Source organism: Lynx rufus, unplaced genomic scaffold (assembly GCF_022079265.1).
Source record: "Lynx rufus isolate CCGP_SWC_20201006 ecotype Redwood Valley unplaced genomic scaffold, mLynRuf1.p SCAF_2, whole genome shotgun sequence".
Taxonomy (NCBI): Eukaryota; Metazoa; Chordata; class Mammalia; order Carnivora; family Felidae; genus Lynx; species Lynx rufus.
Genome location: NW_025814834.1, coordinates 13,596,731 through 13,620,603, shown reverse-complemented (window position 1 = coordinate 13,620,603; position 23,873 = coordinate 13,596,731). Strand labels below are relative to the sequence as shown.

General features: G+C 40.9%; 1 protein-coding gene across 5 annotated transcripts in view; it reads right to left on the bottom strand.

Annotated features, from left to right (window-relative positions):
* Positions 1-23,873, bottom strand: part of DOCK10 (dedicator of cytokinesis 10) — a 271,137-nt gene that overhangs the window by 113,444 nt on the left and 133,820 nt on the right. For all 5 annotated transcript variants that reach the window (XM_047082997.1, XM_047082998.1, XM_047082994.1 and 2 more), the window contains exon 4: positions 8,058-8,140. In XM_047082997.1, the coding sequence (XP_046938953.1) occupies positions 8,058-8,140 (83 nt within the window). The remainder of the gene's footprint in view (positions 1-8,057; positions 8,141-23,873) is intronic.

Here is a 23,873-nt window from a genome sequence, read left to right as displayed (position 1 = left end):
TCTGTTTTAAACCGTGGAGTTACTATTTATACAGATTTACACATGTCTTCTTGAATGAGATGAAGGCAAGCAGGACAATTTTAAAGCTCTGGTGGTTTATATGCTTCTTCCTCTACCTTCTGCAGTGGAATATGAAGGAGTGCTGTTTTCATTTCCATTTCACCATTACATGGCGTGTCTTAAGGGTACGGGATGGCCATTGGAAAAACCATGTTCCCGAGAACCAGCCCGTGCTCTGGCCGCTAGGTTGCGCTGTTCCCCTAACAGTGGCCTCCCCTGAAGTCTGCCCCAACTTGATTAAGCCGAAGGGTGCTCGCTTTGTGCCTTTCCATGGTAGTCCTGAAATGCTGACCAGCCCGGAAGAGTCAGCGTGTGCACCTGATACTATCAATGGCAAAACAGGAGAAAGGTAAACTTCCTTTGGCTTGATTCTATTTCACAAGTCACGGCTGGATGGAGAGTGGTCAACAGCGTCTGAGGTTCAGACATTCTTTGATACTTAGTGAGAGAATCCTACGTGTAGAGTTGGCCTGGAATATTCATTTTCTTTAAGGTGATTTATGTTGTGTAGAAGTAACTTGGGAATCTGACTATTGAGAAAAAAAGTCCAGGGGTGCTCTTTGAGTTATTCCTGTTACAAATCTTTTCCTATGTTGATGGTATTCCAGATAGGAAGGGGCATGACCAAGACCTCTTTATACTTCAGTATGCATAAAATTACCAGACTGCATTCACATAGGGATTCAGTGGATTCAAGTGGGTTCAAAATACTCTTTACCTTTCCTCTGAAAGACATGAAAATGCCCATTCCTGGTTCACAGCAGGGCAGGTAGGGGCACAGACAGAACACTGACCTCACTAATAAAACGGAAAAGCCTGAGATCAGAGTCACATTCTCTATAACTGATAATAGATTTTTTTTTCAATTGTGATAAAATATACATAACAGAAAAATTACGATTTTAACCATTTTTACGTGTACAGATCAGTGGCACAAAGTACGTTCACGTTGTTGTGCAACCATCACAAAAGTCCGTCTCGTTCCCAAAATGACGCTGTACCCATTACACAACAGTTCCATATCTCTCCCTTCCCCCACCCCTGGTAACCACTGTTCTACTTTATGCCTCTCTGTATTTGGCTATTCTGGGCACCTCATCTTATGTTTCATTGTGTGTCTGGCTGATTTCACTTATTGTAAAATGCCCTCAAGGTTCATTCGTGTCGTGGCCAGTATTAGGATTTCATTCTTATACAAGGCCAGATAATATTCTACTGTAGTCTAAAAAGAGTTCACACCCCCAAAGTTGTTTTCCATGAAGACATCCTGGAATCTAAAAATTAGGACTCTCTCCATGTAGATGCTGGGTACATGTCTATTAGGACGCTTACCTGAATCTGTTAATTCCCTCCACCAGATCACATTTTTTTTTTTTAGTTTTATTTATTTACTTATTTATTTATTTTGAAAGAGAGAGAACCAGCAGGGGAGGGGTAAAGAGAGAGGGAGACAGAGGATCTGAAGCAGGCTCTGTGCTGTCAGCAGAGAGCCCAATGCAGGGCTCAAACTCATGAACTCTGAGATCATGACCTGAGCCGAAGTTGGATGCTTAACCAACTGAGACACCCAGGTGCCCCAAGATTACATGTTTCTTAAAGCCAGAGACTCCAATGAAGTCCCATCTACAGCGTCCCCAAGCTTTGTCTTTTTCTACTGTAGGGATGCTCAGTATGCATTTGCTGATTGCATCAGTGATAGGCAAGGTGAACAAGGAGATCAGAGAAGCAAAATAAGACAGCATGGTATAATTTAAAACTGTTTTTGGAAGACACCTTGGGGACGCTAAAACACATATTTTTGGTGGCCAACGTCCTAAGACGCACCTCCAGTGTGTTAAAAGAGGTTTTGAAAAACGATCTTAGTATTGTGAATTTATTTTATAAATTCAGATTATATGTTACTTGCTACCAAAACCAAAAGCTAACAAAAATAAAGCTATTCTGGGGTACACAGTAGTTGATATTGTGTATTAAGGATGGTGTCTGGGGTCTCCCTTCAGCCCCAGTCCCAATTTCTTTGTCCATGTTTGTTCAGTTGTATAGCCTTGATATGAAATCCCAAGACCCATAGGTAAGTAGTTGTAAATGGTAACAGGCTTCTTTAAGAGCCAGAGGCTTGAAAGGGTGGTAGGAGACGTGTATTTTAAATTTATCTCCCCCACAGGTTCTGGCACCTGGTAAGAACAGAATAAGTATTTGTCCACTGATGTATATGAAATTATTCGAGTGGGTATGCATTATTCCAAATTCCAGAAATATATTAATACATACATAATGCAGCCTTGTTCATCCAAGACTTATTTGTAAGTTCAAAGAAGTTGAAAACTCTATACCAAGATAGCAGAACTTCTGTACTTAAGTTTAAATATGTACTATGCAGCATATAGCTTTTTAGTGAATTATATATGTGTGTAATCAGACGTTTGTGTACAAATACTAGAACTTCACAGTCCAGTGTAATTTGGGTGTTGTACTGAGAAGAAAACGGAGTCCGTAACAGTTACATAAACACACAGTGGAAGAAGTTGGACTAGAAGTCCTATTTTCTTTTTTTTTTTTTTTTTTCAACGTTTTTATTTAGTTTTTGGGACAGAGAGAGACAGCATGAACGGGGGAGGGGCAGAGAGAGAGGGAGACACAGAATCGGAAACAGGCTCCAGGCTCTGAGCCATCAGCCCAGAGCCTGACGCGGGGCTCGAACTCACAGACCGCGAGATCGTGACCTGGCTGAAGTCGGACGCTTAACCGACTGCGCCACCCAGGCGCCCCAAGAAGTCCTATTTTCTAAAATGCTACTTGCTGTATGTAGGGTAAGTTAATCAAACCATCTTTAATAAGAACATTAAGTAAGACTGGAGCCATTATTCTCTTCCAAAGGATCGTGGTGTATCTGTACTCCATTCTCTTTCTTACAGAGCCTTAGGGATACTCGAGCTTATCTGTGTCAGTTGCCCCCAATGTTAACTTGTTCTGCCTCTTTTGGTTATGGTCAACTTATGTGAAGGCTGAGCCACTCGCAGGTGACAGTGTTACTTTAGGACCACTGGGAAATGTTTCCTATCCTACCCAAAATATCCCTTTTCTCCAAAAGAGCCTAACAACATCTTGACAATCCTAAACAAAAAGCGATCACTTTCACCTTTCCATTTGGTTGGCAAAATAAAGCCCCTAAACACAACCCTTTCCTCTCTTCCCTCATCCAGCGAGGCAACACATTGCCTGAAATTCAGGGGCAGGTTCAAATGGCTGACTTCAGAGCAATTACTCCAAGCGTTTTGTCTGCAGAGAAGGGAACATGAGTGTTCCAGGATTCTTAAAATGATAGCAGGGCAGTAAAGGGAGTATTAAAGAAACATCCTAAGTGAAAGATAAAAGCATTCGTAGGGAAAACTAAGGAAGAGGCAGTACAGATAAACTTGAACATGGAAGGTCAACATCTGGCTCAGGGGTCATCCTATGCTCTATGCTAATTATTTCCTATTAGTCTCCCTGTGACCTTGGTACAATTCTGTTTCTGAACTTCTTATTCTGTCCTCTACTGCCAGCATGACTTACCCTTTCTTCTCTTTCTTACAAAAGACTAATTTTATAGGCATTTGTTCTTGGTAATAGTGGATCACAGTAGTGGCCATGTTCCTCAAATATATCGAGATGGATAGATAGATAGATAGATAGATAGATAGATATCTCATGTTTTCTTTATCCATTCATGCATCAATGGACATTTAAGTTGTTTCCATGTCTTGGCTATTATAAACAATGCTGCAGTGAACATAGGATGCATGTATCTTTTTGCATTAATGTTTTTGTTTTCTTTGGATAAATACCCAGAAGTGGAGTTGCTAGGTCATATGGGAGTTCTGTTTTTAATTTTTTGAGGGACCCCATACGGTTTTGCATAGTGGCTGCACCAGTTTACATTCCCACCAATAGTGCATGAGGGTTCCCCTTTTTCAACATCCTCATTAACACTTGTTATTTCTTGTCCTTTTGATACTAACCATTCTAATAGGTGGGAGGTGGAATCTCCTTGTGGTTTTGATTTGTATTTTCCTGATGACTAGTGTTGTTGAGCACCTTTCCAGGTACCGGTTGGCCACTGTCTGCTTTCCTTGGAAAAATGTTTATTCAGATCCTTTGCCCACTTTTTAGCTGGATTGTTATACTTTTTGTTATTGAATTGTATGAGTTTTTTGTATATTTTGGATATTAGTCATCAGATATATGATTTGCAAATATTTCCTCCCATTCTGAAGGTTGCTTTTTCATTATGTTGATGGTTTCCTTCGCTGTGCTGAAGCTTTTGAGTTTGATGCAAGGCCACCTGTTCATTTTTACTTGGAATGCAGTCGGATCCAAAAACTCATTGCCAAGACTGATGCCCCGGAGGTTACCATCTAGTTTTCTTCTAGGAGTTTTATGGTTCCAAGTCTCACATTCAAGTCTTTAATCCACTTTGAATTAATTTTTGTGTCCAGTGTAAGAAGTGGTCCATTTCCATTCTTTTGTACATGTCTGTCCAGTTTTCCCAACACTATTTATTGAAGAGACTGTCCTTTCCCCACAGTATAGACTTGGCTCCTTTGGCATCATGTAGTTTTTGTCATTCTTGTCTCTCGTGAATCACAAATTCAGCGCTGGATTTTATGTATGAAGGCTTACATTTTACATTCTAGCCTGAAATAGTGTGTCTCTCCACTATCCTTCTATGAACAGATACTCAAAAAAAAAAAAGTGAGGTTCTGAAAAACACAATAACACAATTTCAAATTTAAAGAATGAAAATTAGGTGAATAAACACACTTCGGTTTTCACTCTTCCACAATTGCAAGGTTTCATTTTGTAGCCTCAGCAACCCATAAAAAGAAATGATCAGTTTAAATTGGTAGCGGGCATTGGAGAATTCTTCTAATCCGGGAGGCATGAACATGATTTACTTCTAATAGCCTCTGAAGGCCAACTAAATGATCTGTTTCTACTACTGACCTAAATATGTGTGTAGTCTTTAATGGGGAGTGCTTCACTTTGTAAAATCATTTAAAAAAAGATTTTTTTCATTCAGTCTTACAGTCTTCATCATTTCAGGGGATGTGTGAAGATTACATTCTAGAACTTCTGATTTTCACATAGTTCATTGAAATCTCTGACTTTGTGGCAGGAGTATTCTTCCCCTTCGTGGTATCAACTTCTACTTCCTTTAGTTAATTAAGGGAAATTCTCAACAATATTTTCGTTACTTTTGTCTACTTCTCATGAGGTTCTTCTCATGCTCTATGATATCCAGACCTCGTTTTTGTTCGAGGTGGTTCCTCTGTTGTTTTAATGGAGAACGAATACCGTGAAGGCAAAATCTCTCATATATTTTTTTCTTGATGGCATCATGAAGATAAAGAAAAGATGTTTGGGGATCAAGCTGCTAAAGATTCCAACAGACCTGAAGTCAGTGGGAAGGCACGTACTTGGAAGGGCAGCTAAATGCCACTTTCTACAATCTCTCACTTCATATGAGATCTTCCAACCGCTTGGACGCAGTTTCCAAGTCGTGACCACTTCTCAGAACCGTTTTCAGAAAGAGGAAGTCTCGATGGTAAAAAAAAAAAAAAAATACTTTTCTTTTCAATTGTGCCTACAAAACGTGTGTGACTAAGGCCCAGACACTCTGAATATACATAGTAATTACTCACGAAAGCCGGGGGTATGGTAGACCTTCTTAGCACGAAAGTCCATACGGGAGGTTATATCAGGAGTGACCTGAATTTAAGGGGATGTCCAGAGATTTGGTAAAAGTTAATGTTGGCTGTTTGCAAAAAGGTTTGCTGCTTTGGAGGAACATCGTTTTGTTCTTTACAGTAATGCAACTGAAAAATACTGGGCGCCTGGGTGGCTCAGTCGGTTACGTGTCCGACTCTTGATTTCAGCTCAGGTCATGATCTCATTGTTTGTGAGACTGAGCCCCGAAATGGGCTCTGCGCTGATAACGTGGAGCTTGCTTGGGATTCTCTCTTCTTCCTTCTCTGCCCTTCCCTGGCTCTCTCTCTCTCTCTCAAAATAAATAAAAACTTAAAGAAATAAAGAAATAGAATAGCCTCCTTCCCATTCACATCTTTCTTTTTTTTCCTGTATACTCACTGCTACAATCCCATTCTCCTTAGAGTACACCAAATGATCTTTTAAAGAATTAAACTGGATCACATCACACTCTAGGCTAAAATTTCCACAGGCTTCTGTTGCAGTGGGAATGAATCCAAGCTCTCTCTTCCAGGGCCCGCCAGGTCCCTTGCCTCGTTCCATGGTTTCACTTCACTATAACCTTTCCACCTCAGTTCCAGCCTCCCCATTCTGCTCAAGAGACCATGCTGGTTCCAAGGTCAGGGCCCCTGCCCTTGCTGTTTCCTCTGGGAATCCTTTCCCAAGACCACAGTGCTGGGAGCTACTGTCCCTTCAGGTCTGAGCTCAGACGCTACCTTCTCTGAACTATTCTGCAGCTCCTTCAAATTCTGCATTTGTGGGTAGAGAGCAGCCCATCCAAGTATCCAAGCCTGGAACAGCTGCTGCTGGGGGCATGGGAAATTTGTGCAAATAGTGCCCAAATCTAAACCACGTGTCCACATAGGGGTGCCTGGGCTGCTCAGTCAGTTGAGTGTCTGACTTTGGCTCAGGTCATGATCTTGTGGGTCATGAGTTGGAGCCCCATGTCAGGCTCTGTGCTGACAGCTCAGAGCCTGGAGCCTGCTTCAGATTCTGTGTCTCCCTCTCTCTCTGCCCCTACCCCACTCACACACACTCTCTCTCTCTCTCTCTCCCAAAAATAAACATAAAAAAAAAATAAACCACATGCCCACTAAAAAGTTAGACGCAACAAGTACCTTCTCGATGCCTTCACTTGAGGGAAGTGTTAATAACTTCGCCTTTGATTGTTGTGTTTTTCTGGATTATTTGCATTGTTTTAGTTAGATGAACCAATGTGTTAGGAGATTCCAATTCATTGCAGTTCTTTGAATTCGAGCAACTCCAATCCCTTCCATGAATATTATATTTCTTTTCTTTCTTTTTTAAAGGAATGCTGTATTTCAAAATTTGCCATTCACTTACTTTACTTATTCAATAAGTCATTATTACACACTTACCAGAGGCCAGGCATTCTCCTCCCTTGTAGGGGATTCTGCAAGGAAAAGTCCCTGCCCTTTGGGGATTTTTGCTTTAGTGGGGGACACAGACACTGAATAAATGGCTACTTTAGTTCAGGTAGTAGGTCAGGCAAGCTTGTCTGTGAAGGTGACATTTGAACAGGTACAGAACAAAGACACCTTCTCCCAAAGACTTTACTTAGTCCAGAAGAAAAAAAAAGCTGTTAATTTTTCCCTTTTTGCTGTTCTTAGACATGTAACATTTCTGCAGAGGTTGTCTACTTTCATGACTCTTGGTATCCCAGCATGGAAATACATGAAGCCAGTGGCAAATCTGAATGCTAAATACAGAATATCCTCAGAAACATGTTTTGGTCCACACTGTTCTTTTCCAGTCCTGTTGTATCTGCTCTATTGAAATAACAGCTCTCAAAAGAGTGATAGAGTAACACTTCAAGAATTTGTTCAGGGACACCTGGGTGGTTCAGTTTGTTGAGCATCCGACTTCGGCTCAGGTCATGATACCGCGGTTTGTGAGTTCAAGCCCCACATCGGGCTTGCTGCTGTCATGGCAGAGCCCGCTTCGGATTCTCTGTCCCTCTCTCTCTGCCCCTCTCCAACTTGTACTCTCCCCAAAATAAATATATATTGAAAAAAAAGACTTTGTTAGAAAATTACAATCAACTCTGTTCATATACAACAAAATGTACATTGTTGACCAAAATGCTGTATCATGACTCCTATTTTTCAATTTTGTAAAATAGACCTTGACACTAGTTAACGTGCATGTATTCATGAACAACTGTAGAACTTAAACTGAGAACATATTTTATACATGGGAAAACCCATTTATATATGACAGGTTCTTACCGGGGTAACTGTCGGAAGTCTCCAGAATATTGTTCATATTTGTAGTTTACCACATACCATTGGGAGCTATAAAATTTACAAGCCTAAAAGAAAAAAAAATGACAATTAAAAATTATCATTAAAAAAAAAAGTAGCCGTCCTGGCAAAAAGCACAGTGAATACACTTCATGTCATCTCTGGGGTAGCGTTAACAGGGCGCTATATTAGCGATTTTAAGGTAGGGAAGGGGCTGGGTGATAATAATCATTTCATATTTTCTAGCGAAATGGAAATCTAACCTTTCCCAGACTCTTGGAGGAGGAACCATTTAACATATTTATTCTATTTTACGCCATCAAGGAAAGTCTAATTTAATCAGCCCATGAATCATACCAGATTCATTACTAACCTCAAGTACAGTCACGTTTTAGTTTTCCTTAGCAACCTTCCATTATTTAACAGCTCTTACTGGTAGAAGATATCATTATTTCTGTGTAATCTTTTCATTGTAACTTTAGCCCATTTCTTCTTGTCCTTGCATCAGTAACTTATCTCTTCCCCTCTATGTCAGCTGGACTGTCAATTTGAAATCAGTTTTTCAGTTTTACCTCGATGCCTTCTAAGGGTTAGCCTTCTCCATGATTACTCACTGATTTTTATAGATAGGTAGGAATAAAACATGACAAGCGACTTTTTGAAAAACAAAGTTAAGAGTATAAAATAACTATCTTACAGTAGTACCTAATGGCTGATTTTGCAATGCTGATTGATGGCAAATATTTCCCAAGCACCAACCACGGACCTGGCAGTGGTAGACCACAGAGTAGTAATGGGGATTTCACTAGGTGGCTTTTAAGATTTCTTTCTTTCTTTCTTTCTTTCTTTCTTTCTTTCTTTCTTTCTGTATTTATCTATTTTCAAGAGAGAGAAAGAGAGAGAGAGAATAAGCAGGGGACAGGCAGAGAACCAGGGGGACAGAGGGTCTGAAGGGGTTCCTTGGTGCTAACAGCAGAGAGCCTGATGCGGGGCTTGAACTCAGGAACCACAAGATCATGACCTGAGCCGAAGTCGGTCGCTTCACTGACTGAGCCACCCAGGCACCCCTCAGATTCCTTGTGATCCTAAAATTACAGGACCCTGGGGATAAAGCATCTGGCATGAGGATTATAAGATCTCGTCCTCTACGGTGAAGAAAACGAGGATCAATGAGCTTCCCACAAGGTGAGAAATAATGACCTGTGGCTGTCTGGAACCGGGAAGGGGACAGGCAAGGAAAGCAGTGGGAGAAGAGTCACTTGGGGTGTGGAAGCGCCAGAAGCAAAGGAAACGCTGCCACTGTCTTTGCAGAAGAGAAAGTGAACAGAACGTGGGAGGGAATGGCCCAAGGGCACTCCAGAAAGGTTGGTGGGGAGCCCTGGGTGCGGGCACCTGGCTCAACATGCAGGGGGCCCCTGCGTGGCTCAGTTGGTTAAGCGTCTGATGTTGGCTCACGGTTCATGAGTTTAAGACCCATGTTGGGCTCTGTGCTAACAGCTCAGAGCCTGGAGCCTGCTTCGGATTCTCTGTCTTCCCCTGTCTCTGCCTCTCCCCACCTCTCAAAAATAAAAAATTGACATTAAAATTAAAAAAAAAAAAGTGCAGGGAAAGGCAGGGAGAAGGGAGAGTGGTTGGGTACCCTCGGCTGCTCTGGATTTCTCTAACCTTGAACTTTCTTGGCACCATGACTCTATTTGTTCAGGAGAGCACCCACACACAAGCTGGGGACTGAGGCTGAAGAGCACGTGAGCCTGGGACCAAGACGGGAGGAGGAGGATGTTGGCAGAGAACAGTGGAGAAAACCAGCAACTAGAGAAAACCAGCTGGAGAAAACCAGTAGTGGAGAAAACCAGCAACCAAATGAACATGGATAAAGGCAAAGGGAATTCAGGAGAGTGGGGTGAGCTGTGGATGGAGAAGAGGAACGGGGACCACACTGAATATTTAACTAAACTGCAATGAAAATGAATATTTTCCTAAAATGAAATTCCTGAACCAATTCTGCAAATCCCATGTTTCTGGAAATAAGAAGAGAACCAAGCCCTACTGTGCTCCTTGGATGAAAAGTTCCATCTTCACTTTAAAAGAAAAAAAATTATTTATTTATATTTGTGTGTGTGTGTGTGTGTGTGTGAGAGAGAGAGAGAGAGAGAGAGAGAGAGAGAGCGAGCCCCAAGCAGGCTCCACACTGTCACCACAGAGCAGGGCTGGATCTTATGAACTGCAAGATCATGACCTGAACCAAAATCAAGAGTCAGACGCTTAACTGACTGAGCACCCAGGCGCCCCCCAAAATTAGTATTTTAATAAAAATAAGTCTTTTATGAAAAATGAGAAGTTAAAAAAACCATGAATGTGTTCAGAGTATTTCTCCCCCTAGTCTGACCCAGTTTGGATTATTTTCTTAGGACAGAATACTCAAAGTATTTTAAAGATTCTTGGCAAAAAAATCGCCAAACCAATACATATTTGTTACAAGAAAAAGGCAAATAGAGGGAACAGCACCGAACCAGGAGCTACGCTGTTTTATTCTTGTTCTGGAACGAACCCATTATTACTGATTTCCCACATGATTTTTGGTCAAACCATTTCACTGATTAGGATCTCAGATTTAGTTAGTGAATAACCAGGATATTAGACTGGATTAGAAGTTTCTGTCCCATAATACCTCTGTCTACTCCCCCTACTCTGGAAGTTTAAATGGCACAAAGATGCACTGATTGACTCACTACCCTTTCTTGCTAGGGATGTATCTATGTTTAGACATGATAAGCACATATACTTCATGCATATTTCACGTGATACTCAAAATATGCCAAAGGCTTTACCGAATCTGAGATATGTATATCCTGAATTTCACAGAATGAGTGTAATGCTTTCTCATATTAGTATAGTCTAGCAAAGAACTACCTCTTTTTTGCTTTGGAGTGGCAAGTGCCTGTCAGATACCGCACTACAAGGTGCTTTACATATGATTTTAACAAGCACTCGATGAGATTTTATTGCTCCGTTTTTATAAATCACAATGGCAAGGAGAGGCTCAGATCTTTGCCATGATAGAAGTAGGACTTCAAACTGGATTTGTCTAACTCTAAAAGTCCCTTCAGCTAATTTATGAGTTGTTTGATGATTGTAGACTTTTTTTTTTCTTTTAAGCACATCTGGACCATCATTCCAAATGTCTGTATGGTGTCTGGGAGTCAGACAGACCTGGTTTTGAATTTTGGTGTTAGCTGTGGGATTTCAATGAAGTAGCTTAATTAACTCTAAATGTCTCTATCTGTCTAAATACTACTAACTTCAACAGGAGCTAATAAGGTACTTCCTATAAAACACCTAACAAAGGGTGAATGCTTAATAAACACTTGCTTTAAAAATAATCAGTTTTGGGGGCACCTGGGTGGCTCAACTGGTTGACCATCCAACTTCGGATCAGGTCATGAGCCCGCATTCGGCTCGTTGCTGTCAGCACCGAGCCCCTCCGGATCTTCTATCCCCTTTCTCTTTGCCCCTTTCCTGCTCAGGGGCGGTGGGGGGGGGAGGGGACGGGAGGAACACACACACACTCTCTCTCTCTCTCTCAAAAATTAATAGGGGCGCCTGGGTGGCTCAGTCGGTTAAGCCTCCGACTTCAACTCGGGTCACGATCTCGCGGTCCGTGGGTTCGAGCCCCGCGTCGAGCTCTGTGCTGACAGCTCAGAGCCTGGAGCCTGCTTCGGATTCTGTGTCTCCCTCTCTCTCTGACCCTCCCCCGTTCATGCTCTGTCTCTCTCTGTCTCAAAAATAAATAAACATTTAAATTAAAAAAAAATTAATAAACATTAAAAAAGTAAGTTTTCCCAACATGTTTGATTCAATGTATAATTCACATTCACAATAGTTGATAACAACAACCAGTTTTTCTTGATTTATGAAAGCACAGTGTTTTGGAGAGAGTTTTAGCTCTATCAGAGAGGTTTGCTTTAATCCAATTCCTTCTGAATTTATTTACTATGTTTCACATATCTGGTGGAGGTGGGTAGCTGAGGATTGGGGTGGAGTAGTTGACCCTTAAAAATCCAGCTAGATCTGTGATTTCTTGGACTCTAAGAAAGCTAGTGCATTTTACAAACACATAAATGTTTCTCCTACAGAGTAATGGCATTTGGGAAATGTTACGCATAGAAAATTATTCTCTATTCTTTGTTCCAGCCCACAGAGTCCCTCTCATTAAGAACTATTTTAATTATGACTACAACTCCTCTTTGTCTGAACACCAAGCTGAAATGACCTGTCGCAAACTCAAAGTCACAGGTCCCATCCGTGCCTGTCACAGTAAGGCACCGGTTCCATTTTCTCCTTACTACCTACCTAGCCCACAGCACTGCTTTCAAAATACCGACTCCTATCCTCTTTACAGTGGAAGCAGCCACCAGCTACTTCAAAGGTGAAGACCGCGAAATCCAGCAAAAATCTGCCTGCCGAGTTGGCTAATTTTTCCAAACAGCAATGCCCCAATTCACATTTTATTAATTTACTATCTCTGCTCGTTCAGCTTTTATGTTTGCTATCTCTGCTGTTGTTTAGACACAAAAAAAGCTGAGCAAGGTCAACACGCTCCAAGGCTTTTAGACCATTAGGACAGTGCTTCCTAAATGGCATCGTGTCCGTTAGTTACTAGGGATTGTTAATTAAAATGCAGATTCCTGGGTCCCACATGAGATCCGCTGACTCAGAAGCTCTGTCGGGGCCCTCAAATCCACCATTCTACTGGAGTGACAATGTGGTTCTTGTACTGTCTGCCCGTGGACTGGAAGCATCGGGTGGGTCCTGACTTCACACAGTGGGCTCTGAAAATCGACATTACTCTCTAGCTGAAAGGGCATATATCAACTGCAGCATGTAAACCCCATTTACAGTGGGCATTCAATATTTATGCGAATGAATGTATTTCCTATATCCTTTTTCTTTTGGCAATAACTAAACATGACCCTATGAAAGTTCTAGGAATCTAAATACTTTAGAAAAGGTTAAGCAACTGCACAAGGCACCCTAAAATAATATAAAGAAAATATTTCATCTTTTTCCTTTCCCCCTTTCTCTTTAGAGAATCATCAGAATCAATTCAAATTATGTTACTTACCTCAAATAGCAATTTGGGTTTGGCAATGTAATCTGTCCTTCTCTTAAAAGGGCTGATTATTAGATTCTGGCTACAGAGTAATAAGCAGGTAATAAATGGCTTTTCAGATGAAAATTCTTTTTTTTTTTTTTTTTTTTGTGGGCATAGAGGTTTATTTAATTACAGGACTAGTTTCTTGCCAAAAAGACGTATGCAACCACAAAAGGCGTTCATGGTGGCCCTTAGTCACCACTGGGGTGAATTCTGTGTTTGTAACATGATGGTGGTAATTTCACATTCATGCCAGACTTTATTAAGTTTAGAAGTAATTATGCCTATCGGACGAATGTTGGAAATGCAGCATCATGAAATTAAGTGAATTTAGGCAAATTATGTATTGAAAAGATGGCTGGATAACTTATCATCCACACCGAGACACTACAAGTAGCCAGGCCGGCAGGTAGAACATGAGGCGATCCCTGCAGGACACAGGTTCACTCACCGTGTTGACATTTTAGAGAAAAAGGGAAAAGCCACTGAAAATGTTTTTTTGTTTAATTGGATTACATTTATGTATTCGTTTCAAATGAAATAATTATTTTTTGTAGTATCAAAATAAGGTGAACGCAGCGAGTTTTTACAACGTGTACTATACTCTTGCTAAAGGAAACAAATGTTTGGACGAAATAATACAGATATTACTCAGTTTCAGAAATCACGGTCCCATCTAATTTAATGGAGTTTGGGTCTGAGCTTTCAAACTATTGCTTCATATGAGACAGTGTTACCATGTCTATAAATGTGCATGTACCATGTAAAACAGAATGCCCTGTGAAATGCCAACCATAAATGAGAATCATTTTTCAACTATTTTATTACGTTGAATGATAGAGCAGCCTCAAGTAATCCAAACTGAAAGTGAATCAAAATATTTGGCTTATTTTTTTTAAATTTTTTTTTCAACGTTTATTTATTTTTGGGACAGAGAGAGACACAGCATGAACGGGGGAGGGGCAGAGAGAGAGGGAGACACAGAATCGGAAACAGGCTCCAGGCTCCGAGCCATCAGCCCAGAGCCCGACGCAGGGCTCGAACTCATGGACCGCGAGATCGTGACCTGGCTGAAGTCGGACGCTTAACCGACTGTGCCACCCAGGCGCCCCGGCTTATTTTTTTTTTAAGCTGTGCTGCATTAAGGTAGTTGAGCAAACTGTAAAATTAGACTTTCGTAAATCACACCTGTGCCTGACCCAGGACCATACATTCGAATTTCCCAGCTGGATCTCAGAAGTAATTTGTCAAGACATGAAAAATGGATGGTACTGAAAACCTTGGTTCTATTATGATTGAAACATTCTTCCCATGTAAGGCATAAAATCTGGGTTGTAATTCAATGCCATTGAAATTTTTAGGTTCAAACTTCAAATGGGCTCTTTCTAAACGTTTTTTATATACCAGGGTTTTGGGCTCATCCTTTTGTGTTTTCATCCACTTACCACCAGACATTACAGGATGATTTTTATTATGCAGAAGAGGAAGCCAATTTAGAACTGGAACAGTTTTGCATATTTGGAAGCAAGACTATTATTCTAGGGATTTTGGTGGCTAGACCATAAATTTCTTCAAGGTCGTTAATGTGAAACTCAAAACTATTTTGTTTTCTTCGGCGTTTTCTATTAGATTTTATCCTAATGGCACTAAAAACTAAATGCATTTGAATTTACCTTGTTTTTTTTTTTATTTAAAAATTTTTTAAATGTTTTTGTTTATATTTGAGACAGAGAGAGACAGAGCATGAGCAGGGGCGAGAGGGGGAGACACAGAATCCGAAGGAGGCTCCAGGCTCTGAGCTGTCAGCACAGAGCCCGACGTGGGGCTCGAACTCACGGAGTGTGAGATCATGACCTGAGCTGAAGTCCGACGCTCAACCGACTGAGCCACCCAGGCGCCCCATTACCTTTTTTTTTTTTTAATGTTTATTTACTTATTTTGAGAGAGACAGACAATGTGAGTGAGGGAGGGCAGAGAGCTAGGAGACAGAGAATCCCAAGCAGGCTCCACCCTGCCAGTGCAGAGCCTAAGGCAGGGCTCCAACCTAGGAAGCGTGAGATCATGACCTGAACCGAAACCAAGAATTGGATGCTTAACCGACTGAGCCATCCAGACACCACCCCCCCCCCCCATTGGTTTTTGTATGTTTATTATCTTTAGTGTTATACATTTAGTGTAAAAATAAAATGGGTGATCCATTTTTGTTCTGGCCATGATAGAAACAAAATTACTACGCATAAGTAAGATTAGTTACAATAGAGGACAATAACAGATTTTGATGTGATTTTTCCATTAGCTGAAGTCGCAAAATAAATATAGCTTAACTTACAAGCTTACTTTTTATTTTTTTAATTTTTTTTTTTTCAACGTTTATTTATTTTTGGGACAGAGAGAGACAGAGCATGAACGGGCGAGGGGCAGAGAGAGAGGGAGACACAGAATCGCAAACAGGTTCCAGGCTCTGAGCCATCAGCCCAGAGCCCGATGCGGGGCTCGAACTCACGGACCGCAAGATCGTGACCTGGCTGAAGTCGGACGCTTAACCGACTGCGCCACCCAGGCGCCCCACAAGCTTACTTTTAAAAAGTACACACAAAATTGGAGTCCCTTAGCCTCCAACAAAGCCTTATTAGTGAATTAAGAGCCTTAGTCTCCAAAACGGAAACAAAATTTTTTCTATTCACACTTATTTTATTCAGAAAGGATAATGGCTTTTTTCTAATCTAGAGAGATTCATTTATTTATTTTTATTTAAAAATTTTTTTCTAGGTTTTACTTATTTAAGTACTCTCTACACTCAATGTGGGGCTCAAACTCACGATCCCGAGGTCGAATCACATGCTCTTTCGACTGAACCAGCCAGGCACCCTGGAGAGATTTTTTTAAGTTTTTTCCCCAATAGCTTTCAGTAATTTAACTTGTGCATGTGGCTCTGATGTTATATCATTGGAGTTGGTTCTAAAGTGAGGGAAATCTTGCTTACTGTTGTGCTCTGGTATAAAGTTAATGCATGCATGAGAATCATTCATCTGCTGCCCAACGATTCAGAATCAGAAAATAGCATTCATTTTTACTTAATTTATACATGCAAAAAAAAAAACCACCAAAGCCCCAAATCATTTATTAAAAACACTTATTCTTACTTCTGGGTAAGTTTGAGGGCACATTATTCCACATATGAGAGTCACACAATTTGTGCAAAGTACAAAGGCGTTTTGACTAAAAGAATGGTTTCTTTATCCGTGCACATAATATGTAGTTCAAAATTAAACACGAAGCACATGAAATTATTTTAACCATAAAAGAGAAGTGGAATTCCCTATTTTCAGGAGACAGGATACATTTCATTCTAGTTAGATATGTTTCTTTTAGTTAATAAAAATGGGCAGCATGAAATACATTTTAAGTCATAGCCAAGCCTCCTCTCCCCATAATTTTCTTTGCTACGTCTGGGATCCAAATTGTCTAACATGTTCTTTACTTCGCAACATGATGCGGCTTTTACCTTGAAGATTTATAATTTTCTCTTGAATTAGCTGAATGCTCTTTCTGGACCCAAATGGTGGAGAAGAAGAGGAAGAGGAAGAAACTTCTCTTTCAATATTATGCTCATTTGATCATATTGTTTCTTATGTTTACAAAATTGTCCTTAACAAATTCAGCAATATTTTAGTATACAATGTAACAGTTCGCTGAACTATTTTTAACTTCAGCAGCATGGAGTACTTTGAAGGGTTGCCATCCTTTTATTGGGTTGACTCTCAAAATGCCTCGTAGATAAAGAGACAACAATGTACTAACACCTTGTCTGATAAGATAACACACCTTTTCAGGGTTTAACCTGCTGTACTCAGGTTGTCCTCAGTCTCTGAAACTATCCTGTTAACGAACTACCAATGAGTCTGAATACCCAAATCCAGCAGACTCTTCCTTATGTGATACTGTTTTGGCATTTCATGCCATGGATTTGTACTTGCTAAGGACTCTTCTTTAATTCTCAGGAATCAGTTTCTTCTTGTTTTCTGCATCTCTCTTTCCACTCCATTTCCACTGCCGAAGCAGGACCCGCTTTACCAGCCCCTTAAGCAGGAATGTAGCCCAAGGACTCACGTCCCAGCTCCAGCCAGGTCCCTGTGGCATTTCTGGGTAACCTCTTCCAGGCTTAAAGCCTCACCTTTCAAATTCAGAGCAGCTGCCCGTCCCTTCCTCCTGTGTGGACACCTACCTACCTCACTCCTTCTTCGGCATCTCTCGTCTCGATATACATGTTGGCCAGTGGCATTCTCTTCCTTGTTTCATCCATCCCTGCTTGAGCAATCTTTACTTGCTTCTGGCCGTCTTATTTAAATTATGGGCAAAACTATCTAGCTATGAGCCCAAGCCAGATATGTGGGAGTAGTCCCCAACCTATTCCTCTCCCTTGCTCTCTTTTCAGTCACCAACTTCTGCCAATGTCACATCTTTCATAGCCCTTTACTGTCACCATAATCATGCTGCCGTATGTTAGTGTAGGTCTTTAACCCAGCTGGCCTATTAAAATAGTCTTCTATGTGTCCAACTTCCCTTCAGTCTTATTCATCCCCCTCAAGCAAATCAATCCAGTCTCTTGTCTGCCTTTAGCTATTTTTTTTTCCTAACAGGTGAACCTGACTTTGTTTTTCTATTTTACAGTAGTACTCCTGAGTTACTTATTAGATTGTGTTGCAAAATTCTGACCAGTGGTCTCTTAAATTTTGGCCTGGTGAGCTCTTTTTTTTTTTTTTTTTTTAATTGTTTTAGTTTTTTTTTTCATTTATTTATTTATTTTGAGAAAGAGAGAGAGAAAGTGTGTGTGTGCGTGTGTGTGAGCTGGTGAGGGGCAGTCAGAGAGGAAGAAAGAGAACCTCGAGCAGGCTGCACAGTGTCAGCGCAGAGCCTGATGCAGGGCTCGGTCCCATGAATGGTGAGATCATGACCGGAGCTGAAATCAAGAATCAGACACTTAACGCTAACGGAGGGAGCCACCCAGGTGCCCCTGGTGTTCCTTGAAGGCAAGGACTGTGTTACATCCATTTGGTTATCAACAACTTAGTAAGTGATAAATGTTGTTGAATAATAAATCCAGTCCAATCTTTCAGGCAGCGGGACAAGACCCTTCTCTGAATGCATTTTGTATGTGATCCAGAGTAACAGCATAAATCAGTGGGAGAAGAATTTTCTATGTGAAGAATTTAGCCCTTGGTAAACAGAGGGTAATTAGCTCCACCCAAATGAAGTGAGAAGCAGTTTCCGTGGACATCTAAAGCAGTAGCTTTAAGCCAGTTCACATTTACTTCTTGGACCAGAGAAAAAAATAATCCAGTAATTAGGTAAGGGGTTGAGACAAGAAATTTAAGGGCTGGAAAATGGCGTTTCTCTGAACTTTATGAGCAGTATTATTTACGACAAACTTTGAAATTAACCTTGTGTATACTTGTAATTTGCTACATGGAAACCACATTTAGGATTGTGGCCCAGCATTGCAAGAGGTTTACACTCAGAACGGAGGTAGACATTTTGGATTCTAATGGTAAAAGCTTTATCCATGAAAAGAAAGAAACAATTTATTTCATACTTTGGGAGCTTTAATGTTCTTTCTCTTCATCACTGTCTGCTTTAATGAAATGCATGTCAAGGTTCACCTAATAGATTCTGTTTTACTTGAGCTGTATTGTGCCCCTAGTTTCTGATGATCTCCTTCTATCAGATTTATATCAGCATTTCTCAAAGATATGTTTCCAGATACATGGGGAAAACGGACAGAATTTCTCCATGGTCAAATAAATATGGGAAATATTATATGCCCTATTCCCTTCTGAGACAGTCTCCGTGGGTATTAGCAAGTTAACGACTGAGGGTGTGTGTATGTGTGTGTGTTTGCGTCCCGTGGACGTCCTGTAGACCTGGCTGTCTGCAGAACATTTTCTGCCCATGTGAAACTGGCATCTGCTCTGATCTCAACCATTTGTTCTGCTGATTTTTAGGGTAGATTTCCTATGAAAGCCTAGAGATTTCTACAACATTTTATTGTCTGTGTTAAGTCTGATTTGTATTTCCTGTTCAGTCCTGGGTTCTATTTCATTATTATTATTTTTTTTTACCTAGAGAACTCCACAATTTCTAGTCTAGAACCCCTGCTTAAGATCTAAACTTTTCCTTGCCCTAATAACCTAATACTGTCTGGATGAGAATAGTACACAATCAGCGTGTGTGTGTGTGTGTGTGTGTGTGTGTGTGTATTCATATATAACAGTAGATGTAGATATAGATATTTGCTTCTATTCTTTTAATGTTTCCATAACTCTCAAATCCCTGAGTGTTTTATGTCTTGACCAAAGCGACGCTTGGATTCTCCAATTCATGCCTTCTTATTTCATCATTATTCTACTCCTGCAGCAGATTGGTTTCCAGAAATTGCAGAGGGCTTTGCTGGCAGAGTAACTTGCTATACCTCAGTACTTTGTCGGTATCTCTCTCGGCCATTCAACTCAAGTGGTCCCTAGACCCTTACCCTCTGTTGGGCCACTGTACCATTCTCGATTCTTTGTTTTCATCTTTTTGTTGAGAGACCAAACCAAGAGCTTAGCTTTAATTAGTGTTCTAAGCATCTGGCTTTATATTATTCTTTTGTGTATATCAAAATAAAAACTTTGCTATGGAAGTTTTGCTTAAGAAGTCTGCATCCTGTTTATAGATCCCTTTACTGGTTCCCCTAACCCCCAGTGGGAGGAAGGGGGGGGGTGGTGCTTTTTTTTTTTTTCTATCACGGAAGTGTTTGATTTTTTAAATAGTTATACATGTTGATTTTAAGCCACTTATGAGAATCAGATAAAGGCAGTGCTCCCCAGTTGTTATTTTCCAAGTGTTTTCATATCATTGCTGTATTTATTTTTAGAAACACAGCATTGGAATAATGAATATGCTCGTTTAGAGATAAAGAAACTGAGGTAGAAAAGTTAAATGTTTATCAAAATGAAGGGCATGTTCCCTTGTGAACAGTGGAAATGTCCACATCAGGTCAGGCTATTAATTTCATGGTTTAAAGGAATTTCTCAAACAGTCAGAGGGAGCCAAGTGGGTCAGGGCACGGAGCCTGAGGGTCAGAGAGACCAGAGGCTTAATTATGGCTCTATGTGAAGTGGAGCAACTTAGTTAATCATTCGGAACCTGTTTTCTAGGCTGTAAAGGGAGGTAGGGCTCAAAAATATACATAGATGTGCATTTTGCTCAACTATGGCTTGATGTTTAATTTATCATAACTTTGTGAAGTTCTCTGCTGCATGGGGAAATGAGCCTGCACTCTTGCGTGGGGAACAGTTAGCCTTACATTGACGAGATAGGGGAGAGGATTAACAGCTGATAAACCAGAAGAGGGACAGACTGTTCATTTTATTGAAACTCCTATGAAAACAGATGAAGTCAGTCAAGATTAAAAAAAGAAAAGAAGGCTCGCTGCCTTTCAAAAGGAGCCGAGAATTGTCAAAACAGAGCGAAGTGCGAGATCATTCCAAATTAGTATTGAACTGGATGTGTTTAAATTAGCTTCGTGCCAGCCTGCTGCCTAGCAACCACAGTATTTGTCCTTGCCACCCCGTGGGGAGCCACAGGGCATCTAGTGCAAGGGAGGACCACAAAGGCTGCTTCGCCCGATGCAGCAGCGGCGGTAAGGGAAACACGCGTTTCTCCAAAACGTCAAGGAATCCCTTTCAGTGCTGGCTTAATCTGGTTTCGAAAATACAGCCGATATTTCTCAAAGTGCGGGCCAATAACTGTATGCATCAGAGCCACCCGGACAAAACCGGGGCGGGATTGTCAGGGAGAAGACTGAGGGACGTGTTCCTTCCAGAGGGCAGCCTTAGTAAAGCATCCTCCGGGCACTTACTGTCAAGGTTAAGAGGCCAGAAGCCGTTGCAGGGAGACAGCAAGGGTGGGGATATGCTGGCTCTGTCTCTTCCCACCTGTATGATGCCGAACACCTGCTTAATCTTTCCCTAGAAGTCGCCTCATCATTACAAGGTTGCTGCTGCTGTAGTATCTGCTTATAATTACTGCAAGTAAAGAAAGGTCTTAGAAGTGTATCTGGCACGAAGAAAGTAGTCAATAAACGTTAGCTGCTATTACCTACCGTGGTCAAGACTTTTGGCCAGCAGAATTCTCTGAGGTCATTTCTCAGTCTTAACCCAGCTTTCTGGTGACCCCTTTCTTTTTATTTGCTGTCTCCAGGCTTGGGTATTCATGTTCTACCACCATCACGTGGTATTTGTAACTGGGATTTCTCTTCTTCCTACCCTATAAGTACAGGCTTCCCCTTATTTATATCCTTAAAAGCAAGCAAGCTATGGCAGTTTTCACAGCTAGTGATGCAGAAAAAATTCTCAGGTTAAAAAAAAGAAAAAAGTTTCTTCCCAGGCTTCCTCTTCTTTCTTCTCTTTTCTTTTCTCTACTTTAGATCCATGCAGTTGAGAACAACATAGCGAGTCATTTACGTTACCCAGATAAATGCTCTGTCCTGAGACGTGCAACACAAAAAGTACGGCAGATACCTGGGATCTACGGTAAAAGACACTGTACTTGACTTCTCTTTGGAGCAGTTCTTAGGAGAAAGGAGAAGCTGCGGGTGGAAGTTAGAAATGGAGGAATAACGCCAGGCTGCAAGTAGTTGAAAGGTAGGAACAAAGTTAACGGGAAGAAATTTCACCCCAGGGGAAATAACAAGACACAGTCAGATTTTGTGGCCAACCTGTTCTCCACCGAAGTTGACATTCTCAGAGAACTACAGAAATAAAGGGGGTCAACCTGGCCATTTGAAGTCGTGGTACAGAAGTTCAGGAGAGCAATGACAAAACTAAAGACATCTAAGACCCCCAGAATAGCCTTAGAAGTCTCCGGTGTTGTACTCATCTTCTTTTTAGGCTGCCTTTTCCTTGGAAAGTGGTTAAACCTGACACCTTGGCTGCATCCAGAGATTGGGGGTGGGGCTTCTGAATCATCCTGAGATTTAGGACTTAAGCTCATGGGGCCCACCACGAAGGCATACCAGATAATAAAACAAGCAGGTGGGAAGAGGCAAGGGCATTAGCAGGCTGGCCACCAAATCCAAGGTCTCAAAGCCTTGGGGAGCAGACACTCAGAGCAGAGGCCTAAGAATCCCTGATTCATGTGAGAGCAAGTTTTTCACAGCCTAAAACAGACTGCTGGAAACCTGGAAATAGACAAATACCCAATGCATCCAGAAAGAGGTAAAAAGATCATGACATGAATAGTCCCTAAAATCGTGGAGATGTTTATAAATCCACAGTAGTTTTATTACAAGTGATTACGAATGGACTGTATCAGATGAACTTAACTGGCTTCTATGACAGGCAGACAAGCCCAGTGGTTGGACTCATAAAGTGAAATGCATAAGGGATTTTGATCATTCCATATGACATTTTCATTACCAAAGTCAAATTATAATAATAAAAAAAGAATCTGATATGGTCTTTAAGGCGACTTGCAACTCTCAGAATAAGGTTGGATTTTAACGTTTGGAGACAATTTTACAAGAGACACTTGGGTGGCTTCCAATTCTGACAGCATTTTAAGATGTATTTCCACTAATTTTTTCACAAAATATTTTTTCACCACAAAAATACCCTTGTAACACAATATAGAACATATAAACTGAGATCCAATTTCCTCTCTTCCCCTTACAATCCCAAACTTGTGACATAACCAATGTTATGAGTTTATTCTACATTTTTCATACTTTTTTAAAGCTTATATAAATAAGCCATATTTATGTATATACTTACAGGTTTTATACCTTCAAGATATCATAGTATATATTCTGCAACTTACTTTTTTCTCTTAACAACATACCATGGGCATCCAAGCTAATATATTTATTTATTTATTTATTTATTTATTTATTTATTGTTTATTTGTTTATTTATTTATTGTTTATTTGTTTTTGAGAGAGAGAGAGAGAGAGAGAGAGAGAGAGTGGGGGAGGGCCAGAGAGGGAGGGAGACACAGAATCCAAAGCAGGCTCCAGGCTCCGAGCTGTCAGCACAGAGCCTGAGGCAGGGCTTGAACTAACGAACTGCGAGATCAAACCTGAGCTGAAGTCGGATGTTTAACCCAGGTGCCCCCAAATTACGTACATATAAATGTATTAGCTTGGGAGAACCTGGGTGACTCAGTCGGTTAAGCATCCGACTTCAGCTCAGGTCATGATCTCACGGTTCGTGGGTTCGAGCCCTGTGACGGGCTCTGTGCTGACAGCTCAGATCCTGGAGGCTGCTTCAGAGTCTGTGACTTCCTCTCTCTCTCTGCCCCTCCCTCACTAGCTCTCTCTCTCTCTCAAAAATAAAACATTAAAAAAAATTAAAAATAAAATAAATACATCTAATTTTTATTGGTTACATATTATTTTAAAATGCAGATGTGCCAAAATTTATTCAACCCCACTCTTACCAACTGATATTACAATTTGGTCAGTGCAACAATACTTAACCTTGTAATTATACTTTTATGCTCTAGTGTTTTTTTAAGAACACACATGTTACATATGTATATGCACTACTTAAAAGGTACATTAGAATTACATCTGGGGGCCTGGGTGGCTCAGTCAGTAAGCTTACTTGACG